The sequence below is a fragment of the Lonchura striata genome, chromosome 19 (genome assembly GCF_046129695.1).
Source record: "Lonchura striata isolate bLonStr1 chromosome 19, bLonStr1.mat, whole genome shotgun sequence".
NCBI classification, from domain to species: domain Eukaryota; kingdom Metazoa; phylum Chordata; class Aves; order Passeriformes; family Estrildidae; genus Lonchura; species Lonchura striata.
Window position 1 is genome coordinate 9,093,555 of NC_134621.1, and position 12,213 is coordinate 9,105,767.

At 37.1% G+C, this 12,213-nt stretch overlaps 1 protein-coding gene across 1 annotated transcript in view; it reads left to right on the forward strand.

Annotated features, from left to right (window-relative positions):
• The window catches only part of CEP112 (centrosomal protein 112), a 158,830-nt gene that overhangs the window by 11,932 nt on the left and 134,685 nt on the right, over positions 1 to 12,213 (forward strand). The window contains exons 7-8 of the mRNA XM_077787393.1: positions 6,855 to 6,902; positions 7,041 to 7,118. Of these exons, the coding sequence (XP_077643519.1) occupies positions 6,855 to 6,902; positions 7,041 to 7,118 (126 nt within the window). The remainder of the gene's footprint in view (positions 1 to 6,854; positions 6,903 to 7,040; positions 7,119 to 12,213) is intronic.

A 12,213-nucleotide genomic window follows, 5' to 3' on the forward strand; every position in this document is an offset into this window, starting at 1 on the left:
AGTTTAGCCTTGTTTTTTGAAAAATAATCACATATTTTCATGTTGTCATTTTAATCAGCTGCCAAAGGATCCTTATTCTTCCTACACAACAGTGTAGGAATACACTGACAATAGACCAGAGGGATATGACAGCATTTAAAAATCTTGCCTGTTACACTCCAGGTTTTTCATGGATGTCCAAGTTCTCTTCAGTGCAATCAGAAATGATAACAGACAATATTAATGTTTTTCTGTCCTTCTTGATGTTTCTTTTGCTTTTTCCAAGCTGAGGGTGGAGATGGGTGAAAGTGTCAGTATTGTGCAGGTGCCTGAAACAAAGGTGCAATCACTTGCAGATTTTGGATATTTGGGCTGTATTTATCATTTGGATGATATGAGCAGAAAGCTGTAATACCTTGAGCTTTTTCAGCTGCTTTAAGGGGGAAAGCTTGCTCATGGCCATTTTACAAATTACACCAACTGATGCTGACAAAGGATCTCTTTCTATCCTGCATTTTTATATCAATATCAATCTGCCTGCCTGCTTATCTCTTATCTCTGTCATTTTATTTGTATTTTATTTCTTTTCCTAATTGAAATTCCAGTTTGCAATCATGTTGTGCTGATAGTGGCTGGGTATTAAACTGTGATGATCCTCTGCTGATACAGGAGCTCCCTTGGATAACAAATTGGCTACTGTGGCACATAAATCAGTTTTTCAAGTCTCCTCTCCAGGGATGGTAATTAAAGAAGTCGCTCATGAGAGACTTTGATTGCCTGATAAGACTTGTTGGGAGTTACCTGACAAAGGGGATTGGAGGTTGTAAAAGAGAGGTCTGTGAGGGGTTATGCTGAGCAGCGTTTCCCTGCTGTGGATCACGGCCTCCAGTGGGTTCTGAAAGGGTCAGGAAGTTTTAAGTGGAGTGTCACACTTAAAGAATATGTCACTGCTAAAAATAAAAAACCCCACTGAATGATCCCTTGGAATCTGTAAGGTTTGAGTGTCAGATGTGGCTGCTGTTATTTGCAAGCATTTAAATTGCCATGGGAGCATCTTGCTGTCCTTTAATTGCTACTCCCAGCTGCAAACCGTTTGGGAAACTTAATTTACAGTGATCCCACCTGAGATACAGAAGACCCTTGACCCAAAAAATACTTCAGTAGTGGGGGAAGATAGAAAAGGAGATTCAGAATGGCTTTCACTTTGAGCTGCCTGGGCTGAAGAATAGTTGTCTTAAAAAGCTTTTGAAACTTTCCTTGGGTTTTTTTGGCTATACAAGTCTTTGTACAAGGATTTTTGTCAGTAAGAATCTCTAATTTTAGGAAGCTGTGAGTATTTCAGGCAAGTTTATATGGAGAGCATGCTTTTATCCAAGGATCTGCAAATACCCAACTAGGTGCACACATTGGTGAGACAGCCCTGGTGTCTTCCAGCTGTGAGGGGCTGCTGAGCCTTCACTGCTCCAGCTTGGGATTAAAATGACCAGTTATGAATTGTTAATTTATTTTTACTTGCTCTTTAATATATTCTAATTCTAATATATAATAGCTAATATTATAGCTAAATTATATATTCTATATATATAATACAGATATATATATAATATTATATATAATATATCTATATAGATTATATAGATTATATAGATATGTAATTTTAATATACAATATAATAATTCTAATATATTCTAAGCAGGAATATATTCTATTCCTGCTTATTTAATATATTCTAAATTTCCTCTTCTCAAAGCTCTTGTATTTTTAAGGTCACATTCTGGATGTCTTTTCAGTTTTTATGATATACCTATATCAGTGATTGAGTTGGTTTTTTTTATTATTATTATTAAAAATACTGTGGAAAGTTTTGGGAAATGCTTTTATGAGTTTTCTACCAAGGTGAGAGGTCAAATCTGGAGGCTTCAGATATTCATTCTTAATAATAACATTTTCCACAGGCAAAGTAAATCTGTTGTGTTACTTTGCTGATATTGTTACTTTTTGTGAGTAATAAGAGAATTTTCTCCTTTTCCTTGCAGCATTCCTGATTATCCCTTTCAAACATTTTATGATTCAAGTTCTTTAGATTCTAATCAGGCATGAGTAAATGTTTGACAAAAACACTGAGTTTTGATTGTGATAAATTTGCCTTTCATACATGGAATACTAATTTACACTCATTTTACATACATTATAAAATGTGTTTTTCTTATTTTCTTCTTGTATTGACTCTTATCTGAGCTGCTGTGGGGACTGTCCTTTATCAGGTGTTCATGCCTTGAAGCTGCATTTGCAATGCAGAGAAGGAGAAATCCTTTTGTTTGGCTGTTTGAAGGGAAAAGTTGCAGAAGCAGGAGCTGAGACAAATAAACACCAGTAATGTTTGGTCATGTTCTTACTTTGAACTTTTTGTCATTTTTCAGCCATTCTGGAGTATAATAAAAGTAACCTGGGCTAGGGGAATGAGAATAATTTTAAGGTTCCTTCCAGCCCAGACTTTTCTGTGATTCTGTGGTCGTATTTCACTAACAGCTGTCAATAAATCTCTGCATATTGTTGCAGCTCTAGTGCACTTCATAACTGAAGATTAATATCTCTTGTTTATGTCTCAGAAATAATTAAATATTGTGAAAGATGTGTAGTGTCAGAAAAAAAACCCTCGTTGGATAATGGAATTAAACTGCCTTTTTTCCCTTTTTTTTCTGCTTTAGCTGAGCTTTTTAGATTATGGACAAACATAATTTTTGGATAAAAAAATTTAAGTTACATACAGGAACAGCAATGAATTAAACCCCTGCAAATTCTTACCTCACCTGTCTCTCACTCTCTCTTTCATGAAGCCTGTAAAGCACTTTCATTTGTAACCAAGTTGTAGCCAGTTTTAGGGGTGACAAAGCATCTCTTTCAAACATCCCAGGAAATTCAGCACATCATTTTAGGTAGAAAGCACACAAAGAGATTGCACCCTGGGGAAACAGCAAAGGGCTTTTTAATCAGTGAGAACACGATTTTTCATCGCTGGAATTCAGCCAGGACAAGAATTAACTCTTTAGCTTTGCCCAGAAGTGATGTGGGACTGACTGGACGCTCAGTCTTGCCCAGAAGAACTTGTCCTGGGAAATGTGATTGCCTAGGAAAGGTTTGAGAAGACTGAGACCAAAAACAATTCCGTGCTTGGTGCATGTGTTCCTTTCTCCCTCCTTGGAGCAAAGTGTTATAACACAGGGTTAAGTGGATGGAGTGTTGGGAATTCCTGGGAGGCTGCAGCAGCAGTGGATGCTGTGCCTGCTCTGTGTGCTTGGCTCACATCTGCCTGTGTCTTTCCAGTCTAGTTAAGCTCAACCATTTCTGCACAAGCCATTTGATTATCTTTTGTTTGGTTTCTCAGTCTGGCTGCTTACTATAAACATACCTACTGTATATGTTGTGGCCTTGGAGGGCAGCAGTGCTGGAAAAATTTTCCCACAGTGAACTCCAAGTGGTGTAGCGACTTCAAAAAATAAATTCTGCTTCCATGCTGACAAACAGTCTTCATGTGCTTTAAAGTCCTTCCACTAAGGCTGCTACAGCAGCATTGAAGTGAACTTCCCTGCAAATCATGATGTTAGATAAGAATGTCCTTACTCAAATTTCCTGAAGCTACTCAGCAGTTATTTCTGTAGGGAACATGCTGGCTGGCTGGGTTTGGTAGATTAAAGTAAGAATTTAGGGCAAGGTTCAGTTTAGTTGTTTACCATTTCAAAGTCTTAAGTGTTCTTAACTCTTTCATGTGTGTTTTTGCCATCCTTGTTTTGAAAACAATCCCGTTTTTTCTTTGATGAAGCTTTGGGGGAATGTGCAACGAGCCTGCAGATGCAAGTGTGGGGGTTTTATTCCCTGAATCTTAATATTTACAATATTCTGTGAGTGGACTGACACAGGCTGCAGTTGGGCATTATTGGAGATGCCCATCCCTGGATAAGCATTTTCCAAAGAGTAAAACAGGGCTTTGGAGGGGTAGTTTGGAACCATGACTTCAGTGTTGTCATTGTTGTGGTATTTACTGAGCAAAAGAGCAAAGCTTTGGTGGGAGTTTCTGAACTGGACAATATTTTCAGCCTGAGGGATGGAATGTAATTGATGAGGATGAGACTTGTGGAAGTACTTAAAGCTCAAAATTGTCCTTTTTCTGCACTGTCCTTATTTTTGGGGAAAAACATTTCAACTTTTGTCATTACTTGCATTGATAGATTTAAAATTGTTTAACTCATAAATATTTAGCTTTGACTACTTTAGGTGTTATTAAAATAAATGGAAATTGCAAATACTGAAGTTACAAATTTTGGTTAATTTGCCTGAAATGCAGTTTTGGAATTTTATTTTTATCTACATTTCTGCAATACTTTTTCAATTTAAGAAAAAATATATATTTTAATGAAGTAGATTATCTCTGTTAGGTGATGGGGATTCTTCATGGAGATCTGATCACCCAACACCTTCACAGGTTTAGGAGAAGGTGACCACTGCACTCTTCACAAATAGAAACATGATTTCTTGTCAAACTGCCTAATAGATCAGGAGAATCCAAAATCTTTTCTACCAAGACATTCAAAATACCATTTCTGTTAAGAAGTGGTATTTACAAATTAGAGTTCAGTTCTAGTTCAAATAAAGATGTCTTTCATGATGACATTTATTTGGTTCATACTCTTAAAAAAGCATGTGATTTACTGCTCTTCTCATGGCAGTCCTTCAGTTTCATACATATGTATTTTGGCTTGTCTTTGACCTTTTGCTTATTATTTTTAAATTTACATGTTTCTCATAAATACAGACTTTTTTTTCTTTTCTGGGGCATTCTTTATTGTGATATTCCCTCTTTAATGTGGTTTAATTTGGAGAACAAGAAGTTTTGCAGAAGAGCAGCATGAAAAGAATGAATGTTGAGGCATTAAATGTTTACAGATCAGTTTAAGTGGATATAATCCACAACAAGTAACAAAGTGGGAACATTTAACTTCAAAGCACATATGGCTGCTGTTACAAAATAAAAAAATGCAAGACTTGGGCCCTACAAAGTATTAGAGACACATTTTCCTTCTTTACCATAAACAAGTAGGATGTACCTTAGCTTTTCAGATGGTTTTGAAGTGAAGGCTGCAAACAGCTGAATGTCATGGGCAGATAAAGGATTTTAATATATTGTAAATATTTACAACAATTTTTATATTACTTTTGGCTTTAAAAAGCCAAAGTAAAGGGTGATTCTGCATGAGAGACAGAGCTTTGGGAAATCCTGAAGCCTTTGAAATGTGGCTCTGCAGCCTTCTCCAGATTCCACCAGGTACTGGTGAAGGCTCCCACTGCTGCCAAACTGGGGAGTACCTGGAGCTTCTGGCACACACCTTCAGCCCTGGGGATGATCAGGAGTGTGGGCTGGATGGGGAAGTGGCCACATTGAGGTAGAAGGAGGAATATAATACAATAAAATGCAGGTAAAAATCCTATTGCAGGTACAAATGTGGAGGACAAAGAAAATCCTCCGTAATTTTTCCAGTGTGAAATTTCTGTGCTGTTTTTTTTCCTCTCTTGATTTGCTTTTCCTTCCCCTCCACTCCATTGAATCTCCTGTGGTTGGTGCTCCAGGCTGATCCCATTCCTGTATTCCTCTCCTCACAGTCCTTTTGTGTCCAAAATTCCTCATTTTTGTGGCAGTGGGTGCATCCAGGATTCCTTCATTCACTGGTGGCTGATTTAACTGCCAAGTCAGGATACTTTGTGTGAAGGAAAGTTGAGTGTAACTGTTTTGGTAAACTCCCTGACAATAAATAGGTTATTGTTAAATTATTGGTTTCCTGATGCTTTCAGCTAATGTGTTAAAGTTTTGGATAACACCATTCATTGAAATTGAATGTATGTGTTAAATGTATCTGCAACAACTTCTGGGTGAAATATGACAACTCAACACCACACAGAAATCCTACATCACCTTTTGGGACAGGAAATGAATAATACTGTATCAAATTGAAATTTCAGAGGGATTAAGCCTCTTTTCCACTGATAAATTCAACACACAAATTTATTTCATGCTACTGTAGAAAGTGCAAGCATTTGATATATTTGCCATGCCTCATAGATCAACCTAATCCTACAACTTTTTTTTTTTTTTTTTTTTAATGTGTATTGCAATCTCATTCATATTCCAGATCTCACTGCCACATTTTACAAGATTATACCCTTTAAAGCTTTTTTTGGGCATTCTGCTTTCTCTGTGATGTGATGTTTGAAACTCATCATCTGAGAAAATAAGAAAGATAGAGCTGTCTGATAGAGGAAGTGGGTTGGGAACAATGCTTTGTCTCTAGTTCTTAAAAATAGTGATTAAGAGAGCTGTTTTAATTATACAGACATGTTAATGAATTATTTCCTTATGTTTTGTCTCTATAACTTACATGTGTGGCTATAGTTTCAACATACCCAACTGTAATTTTTCAAAAGCACTAGATTTTAATCAGTACAATCTGTAAATGTATTGTAGCTTTATACTGATTTCAATGAGAATTTAGCCAACAAAGTTGGAAATCTTTTGCATAAGCCTATGTCTGTAGCTGCCAAATATTTTTATGATTTGCATTGATGGAATTTTTTCAACCACAAAAGGTGGGAGGAAAAAAAATGCAATTTTTGGTCCATTTACACTATCACAATTGCAGAGTAGATTTCCAACCAAATGATCTCTTAGGAAGATTTCCTATTTTTGAAAGATTTAAGGCATGTTGAAATCTCATCTGTGGTTCTTTGAGTGATGCAGTTCCTGTGCTGAGTATGGTTTAGTTATGATGTCTTGGACTAAATCAGACATTGTTGACCTGCTGATTTTTCTCTGCCTTGTTTTTCAGTTAGAAAACCCCAGATACCTGCGAGAAAAACAGGTGCCAATGACTGTGGTAGGTATTTATATTCTCTTGATTTTTCAGAAGGGCAAACAAACCTCTTGTGTTATTTTTAATCACTGGCCAGGATTGATTGTACTTGGATTTACTGGTTTTGACTTCATTGATTGTTTTGAACTTTTTCCTCAATAGATGACACCTAAAATTGACCTTGGGCAGAGCAGCCCCTCTCGGTGCCACCAGGCACTGCTTCGAGCACAGGAGAAAGAGGTAGGATTCTTTTCCTTGGGAATTGGGCATTAACAAGGAAGTTATTGTAGCAGAAAATCTCATGGAAGAGAAACTTGCTGAAGTGACAGGGCTTGTCATTAAATACTTCATGGATTTCCCAATTATTTAGGGAGTAAAAAAGACTTTCTAAACACATTTACCAGTCCTTTGAAGAATTTTTAGTGGGGAGTTTGAATTCTAGGAATTTTCCTAATAGAGGCAGTGAAACCTTTGATTTAGTGAGGACTTTTGTTTGCTTTCTATATACCTTTCAAAATTAGCAGATTTTTACCTTATTTCTGATAGGATCTACAATCCTCTTTTGGTCATATGGGGTTTTATTTTACTTCTTTGTAACTTTGTGAATTCCTGAGATTGCTGTCCAAGGTTGGCTATCTAATTCTCTCACACCATGGATTTTTTCTTTGAGTTTGTGTAAAGTAAAATTTTGTGGTCATTTTCACCTTTTTCATGCTTTAAGGATGTTGACTGCCTGAGATATTTTGTCACAAGCTGCTCATTTTATTTTGGACATTTATTTTTTTGAAAGATAGTGAATTAATGGGCAGAAAAGGAAACTCAAGGTGCATTCGGAAAACGATTAATAGAACCCCAAACCCAACCAGCGAATCATGAAAAAAAACCAAATTCAGCACTCTACTCAGTTTGTCTTCAAACTTTCTCATTTCAGCCATATACTCTTGGAAAACTGACACATATGTACATAGTTCCCTACTATCCAGAAGGACCTCAGCCCACAAAGTACCCCAAATATATCTGAATTGGGAGGAAAGGGCATCATCAGCACAGCAGGAAAATATTCTTTCATTTTCTTGCTCTCTTGTAAGGATACATGGATTGGAACTGTCCTGAAGTTACTTCCATGACAATTCAGAAAACATCTTTAGCAGAGATACAGATGAGGGTAAAATTGGTTGGCAGATGCTTCAGTTGTTAATAAAAGAATGTGTATGAAATGTTTTCTGCTACCTGGCTGCCTCATTTGATGCTCAAACAAGCAGCTGCACAATCCATGTGCCTTTCACTTTCTCTGCTCTGCTGCTGATGTTCTTCTGTAATGACAATGTTCAAACCACCAGTGCCTGAGGATGAGGCAAGGTTTCATAAGATGTGAAAATATCCCAATAAATAAATAAATTGAAAGCACAGTGTTGTCATTTAAACAATATTTTCAAATTAAATAAACAGGAATACATGCCAAGGAGCTACATAAAATACCCAGTTAATACTTTGCTAGTTCAGTGGAAAAATCCTCAGAGCCACACAGTAAAAAATCCAGGACTTTTTGCTAATGGTGCTTGACTGTGGGCTGGTTTGAACTGGAAAGGTTACAGACAGTGTTTCACAATCACCATGTGTGTGCTATTAACGAGAAAACTTAAATGTGTTTTCATCTTATTTTGTTTGTGAAGCTCAATTAGGAATAAAGTCCTTTTCATTTATAGAATGTGAATGTATTAACAGAGAAATGGTGCTGCACAAAAGGGTCCGGGGGAACCATTAACTGTTTTCAACCTCTTTGTAGTACAAGAGGAGAACATAAAATAGGATAACTGTGGGGTTTTTTGCTTTTAACCTTTAGACCTTTGTTCATAAAGCATTCCTGCACCTGTTTAGAGTCTGTAATGCTGAACACATGGCCATGAGCAGTGATAACCACATCACAGCCCTGCGAGAACACCGATGTCATCAGGCAGCGGCTTTTAGTCAGCTCTTCCCCAAATACTTCTGACATGGATTAAACCATCTGGGAAATGGTCATTACTGAAAAATTGTGGGTTTAAACAAGGGAGATGCAACCCAACAGGAATAAATCCATGTTCAGCGGGACAGCAAAGCACGACAGATGGGGTGATTGGCCTGTCTGGATAAAAAGGGAACATGTCCCTTTGAACTTCACCTCTGGCCATCCTGTGTCACCCAGAGCTCCACGGAGCAAAGGAGGGGGAAAGGAAAAGTCTGATTTGTGATTTTTCAGAAAAACAGATTCAGTGCCATTGCTAAGGTACGGGTTTGGAATTCTTCTGGAATGAGAAAATAAAATCAACTATGTTAATAAACTGATTTCTTTTAACCTTTCTCAAACAGCTAGTTTATCTGATATATCACTTTGGGACATTCTGGTGTTTCTTTAAAGAAGTTCTCTTTCTTAATTTTTCATTTTGTCAGTCTTATTTATTCTTAGCATTTTTTCTCAATTTCCTTCTGTTTTATTATTTTGTAAACAAAGATACTTATTTATCTTATCTCAACAAAGGAAGTCTAAACAAATCAGAGGGGTATTGGAAATAATTTTCACTTTTCAGTTGAAGGTTATACCTGGAGTAAATTTGTACTGAATTGTATACCAGCTCTTTATTTATTTTTCAGACAAACTGGCAAGCTCAATGCTTTATGCAATAAATTGTAAAGTTTCATCTGTCTGGGTTAATTGAGAACATTGAGTATTTCCAATGTTTTGTTGACTTTATCAGTGCTGTCACTCCTCTGTTTTGATTTTTTTGGAATTCAGTGATAAAGCCTTTGGACACTGGAGGCACTGGTGCTTTTCCAGCCCCTTGTGCACTGAAGCAGCCCAGATGAAGTGGTCGTGCAGCTGGGGGCAGGAGGAGCTGGGGAAAGGCAGTGGCTGGGTTTTCAGGACAACACCTGGGGGATTGCTTCCACCAGTTTGTCTTGTGGGCTGGCGAGTGAGGAAGAGGAGAGACGAGATAGGTGCTGTAAGCTAACAGAGAACATAGAGAATGGGACAAAGACTTCCTTTTTTCCCCCTCTGGAAATGCATCTTCATAGATCGAGCACCAAAAGTAAGATGAAAAACGAAGAGTGTTTCATGGGTTTATGATTCAAGAAGTCTTATCTTTAGGATGCAGCCTTTTTAGAAACCTATTTAGGACCTTCATCTTTGTAATCTTTATTTCTGTTTTTCTCCTTTTGTTTTGGGAATGAGCACTCCCTTTTACTGCGTGACACCAATTTTGTTTATAAAGATCATCAAGCCTTTTATATGGTTTTACTGCCCCAGAAGTGTTGGGATCTAGTGATATATTTACATGAAGATAAAATCTGCAGTGCTGATACAGTTAAGTCGTGGTCTGGCTAAAAGGGCTCTGGATTGAAGGTGTTGAAAGCAGCAGATTTACTGTGCTTCTCACTTATCTGGCAGGAGATTATAACTTGAAACAGAGCAAATTGCACGAGGGCTGTGATATGGATTTCCCCCAAGAGGGACCATACAGAGAATGTGGGGAAAGAATGCAGGGAGGAAAGAAAGTTGTAAAACTCGGGAGAGTGAATAACTCTGGCTGGTGTTAGCTCAGAAAAGAGAAGGGAAAGAACACTTGAAGATAAGAGTCCCTGCAATTAGGAGATGGTGATCAGTGGGCATTGTCCTGTTGGGTTTGATTTCTTCCTCTTAATTGCCCTCTTCCATAGTGAAGTAATTAAATATATGAAATTCATGCCAAATACAAGTAATAAATAAAACCAATATGGAAACAGTATCCTAAAACAAGGACTCTTGTAATTGAACCACTGTAAAATTAACATTGTTGTGTCTTTAGCTACATCATGGATTTTATATTTTTCTCCTCACTGAAAAGAAATGTTTTTGTTCATATCTTTCAAGGATGGTAAAAAAATATATCAGTATTGTTCTCTTGTGTAATATATAGAATTAAAAGTGTGTGCTCATGTCTGTGTGTGTCTCTAGAGTTTAAATTGTGGTGAATGGATATATAAACATCTGTGTATGGAATCAGGAGAGCTGGATACAGCTCAAGGAACCTCCGTAGATGTGCTGGGGCTGTTTGTGCTTTTTAATAACAGGAGGAGAGTGGTTTTTATGAATGTTCTGAAAGCACATGAGTGGGCCCAAAAACTGAGTCTTACAATAACAGGAGCTTTGTGTGATGGAATTTTTTTCATATTATCCCTCTGTTCTTCCAGTTCTCTTCCGTTTCTGTTGCCCTTCTTTTGTCATCCTGTTCACTGGGGACTGTCCAAACCATAGTTCTGCTCATAAATGTCATGCTGATTTCCAAGGGTGAAGATTGTTAAGCTTTTTAATTTTGGTTTTTAATTCTTGTTAAAAAGTAAGAACGTGTGTTGCTTACTGTTCAAACAAGTGTGACCCATATGAGGGGGCAAGAAAAGGCAGATATGACATAATTATCCCTTTCATCATGATTTTCACTTTTCTGCAACTCTTTTTTTCTTATGATAACTTGCTTCTGAAAACACTGTTTTATTTCTCCTTGAAAATTTTCCAGGCAGTGACAGCAACTATTTTCTGGTTCATTTGAATTTTCTCCTTTTCTCCACAACCCTTGTGTCTGTTTTGAATGCAGGGTGTGATTTATATGGAGAATTCCAGTTGTAAACTGATTCTCACCACTGAGTAATCGTCCTGGGTAGGAATCTGTTCGTTCATATTTAAAATCACAGCAATCTTGACTGCTGCTAACATAATTCCTGGCTGATTAATGTCCTGCTCCCAAAAACATGTGCAAGTTGTCCGTTGTGTTCCTTGTGAGGAAGTCACATCCTGCCTTGCTTTGATAACTCTTCAGAATGTAATGTAATAAACCCCAAACCTTATTTTATTGCTAGACTGGTGTGAGACACACAGTGGATGTCAAGATGAGACATGTTTTCATAAACTGGCTGCTGATTTATAATTCCTGATACCAGTCAGGCTGCTTGTGGAGATCTAGATGTACATGTACAGTTATTTATTTTTATTTTTTTTGCAATAGTTTGTGAACTATGTCTTTAATTATTGTACATATGGGCTGGAGACATTGAGAAAGATCAAAGGGGTAGGTTAGCAATTCAAACTAGTGTTTTAACCAGTATAATGTCCAGATGGTTGCCAAGCAGCTGGGAATTAATCTTTTGCTGCATGATTAATCTCTACCTCAAAGTGTGTCTCTCTTAAAAAAAAAAAAGGAAGAAAGTTTGATTTCTTTTTTTTTCATGTGTAGATTCTGATTTTTAAGGGAGAAAAGACATTGACTAGAAAAAGTAGGTGCTGTACACTGCTATTTCTACATGTTGCAGTGGTGAAAAGAAG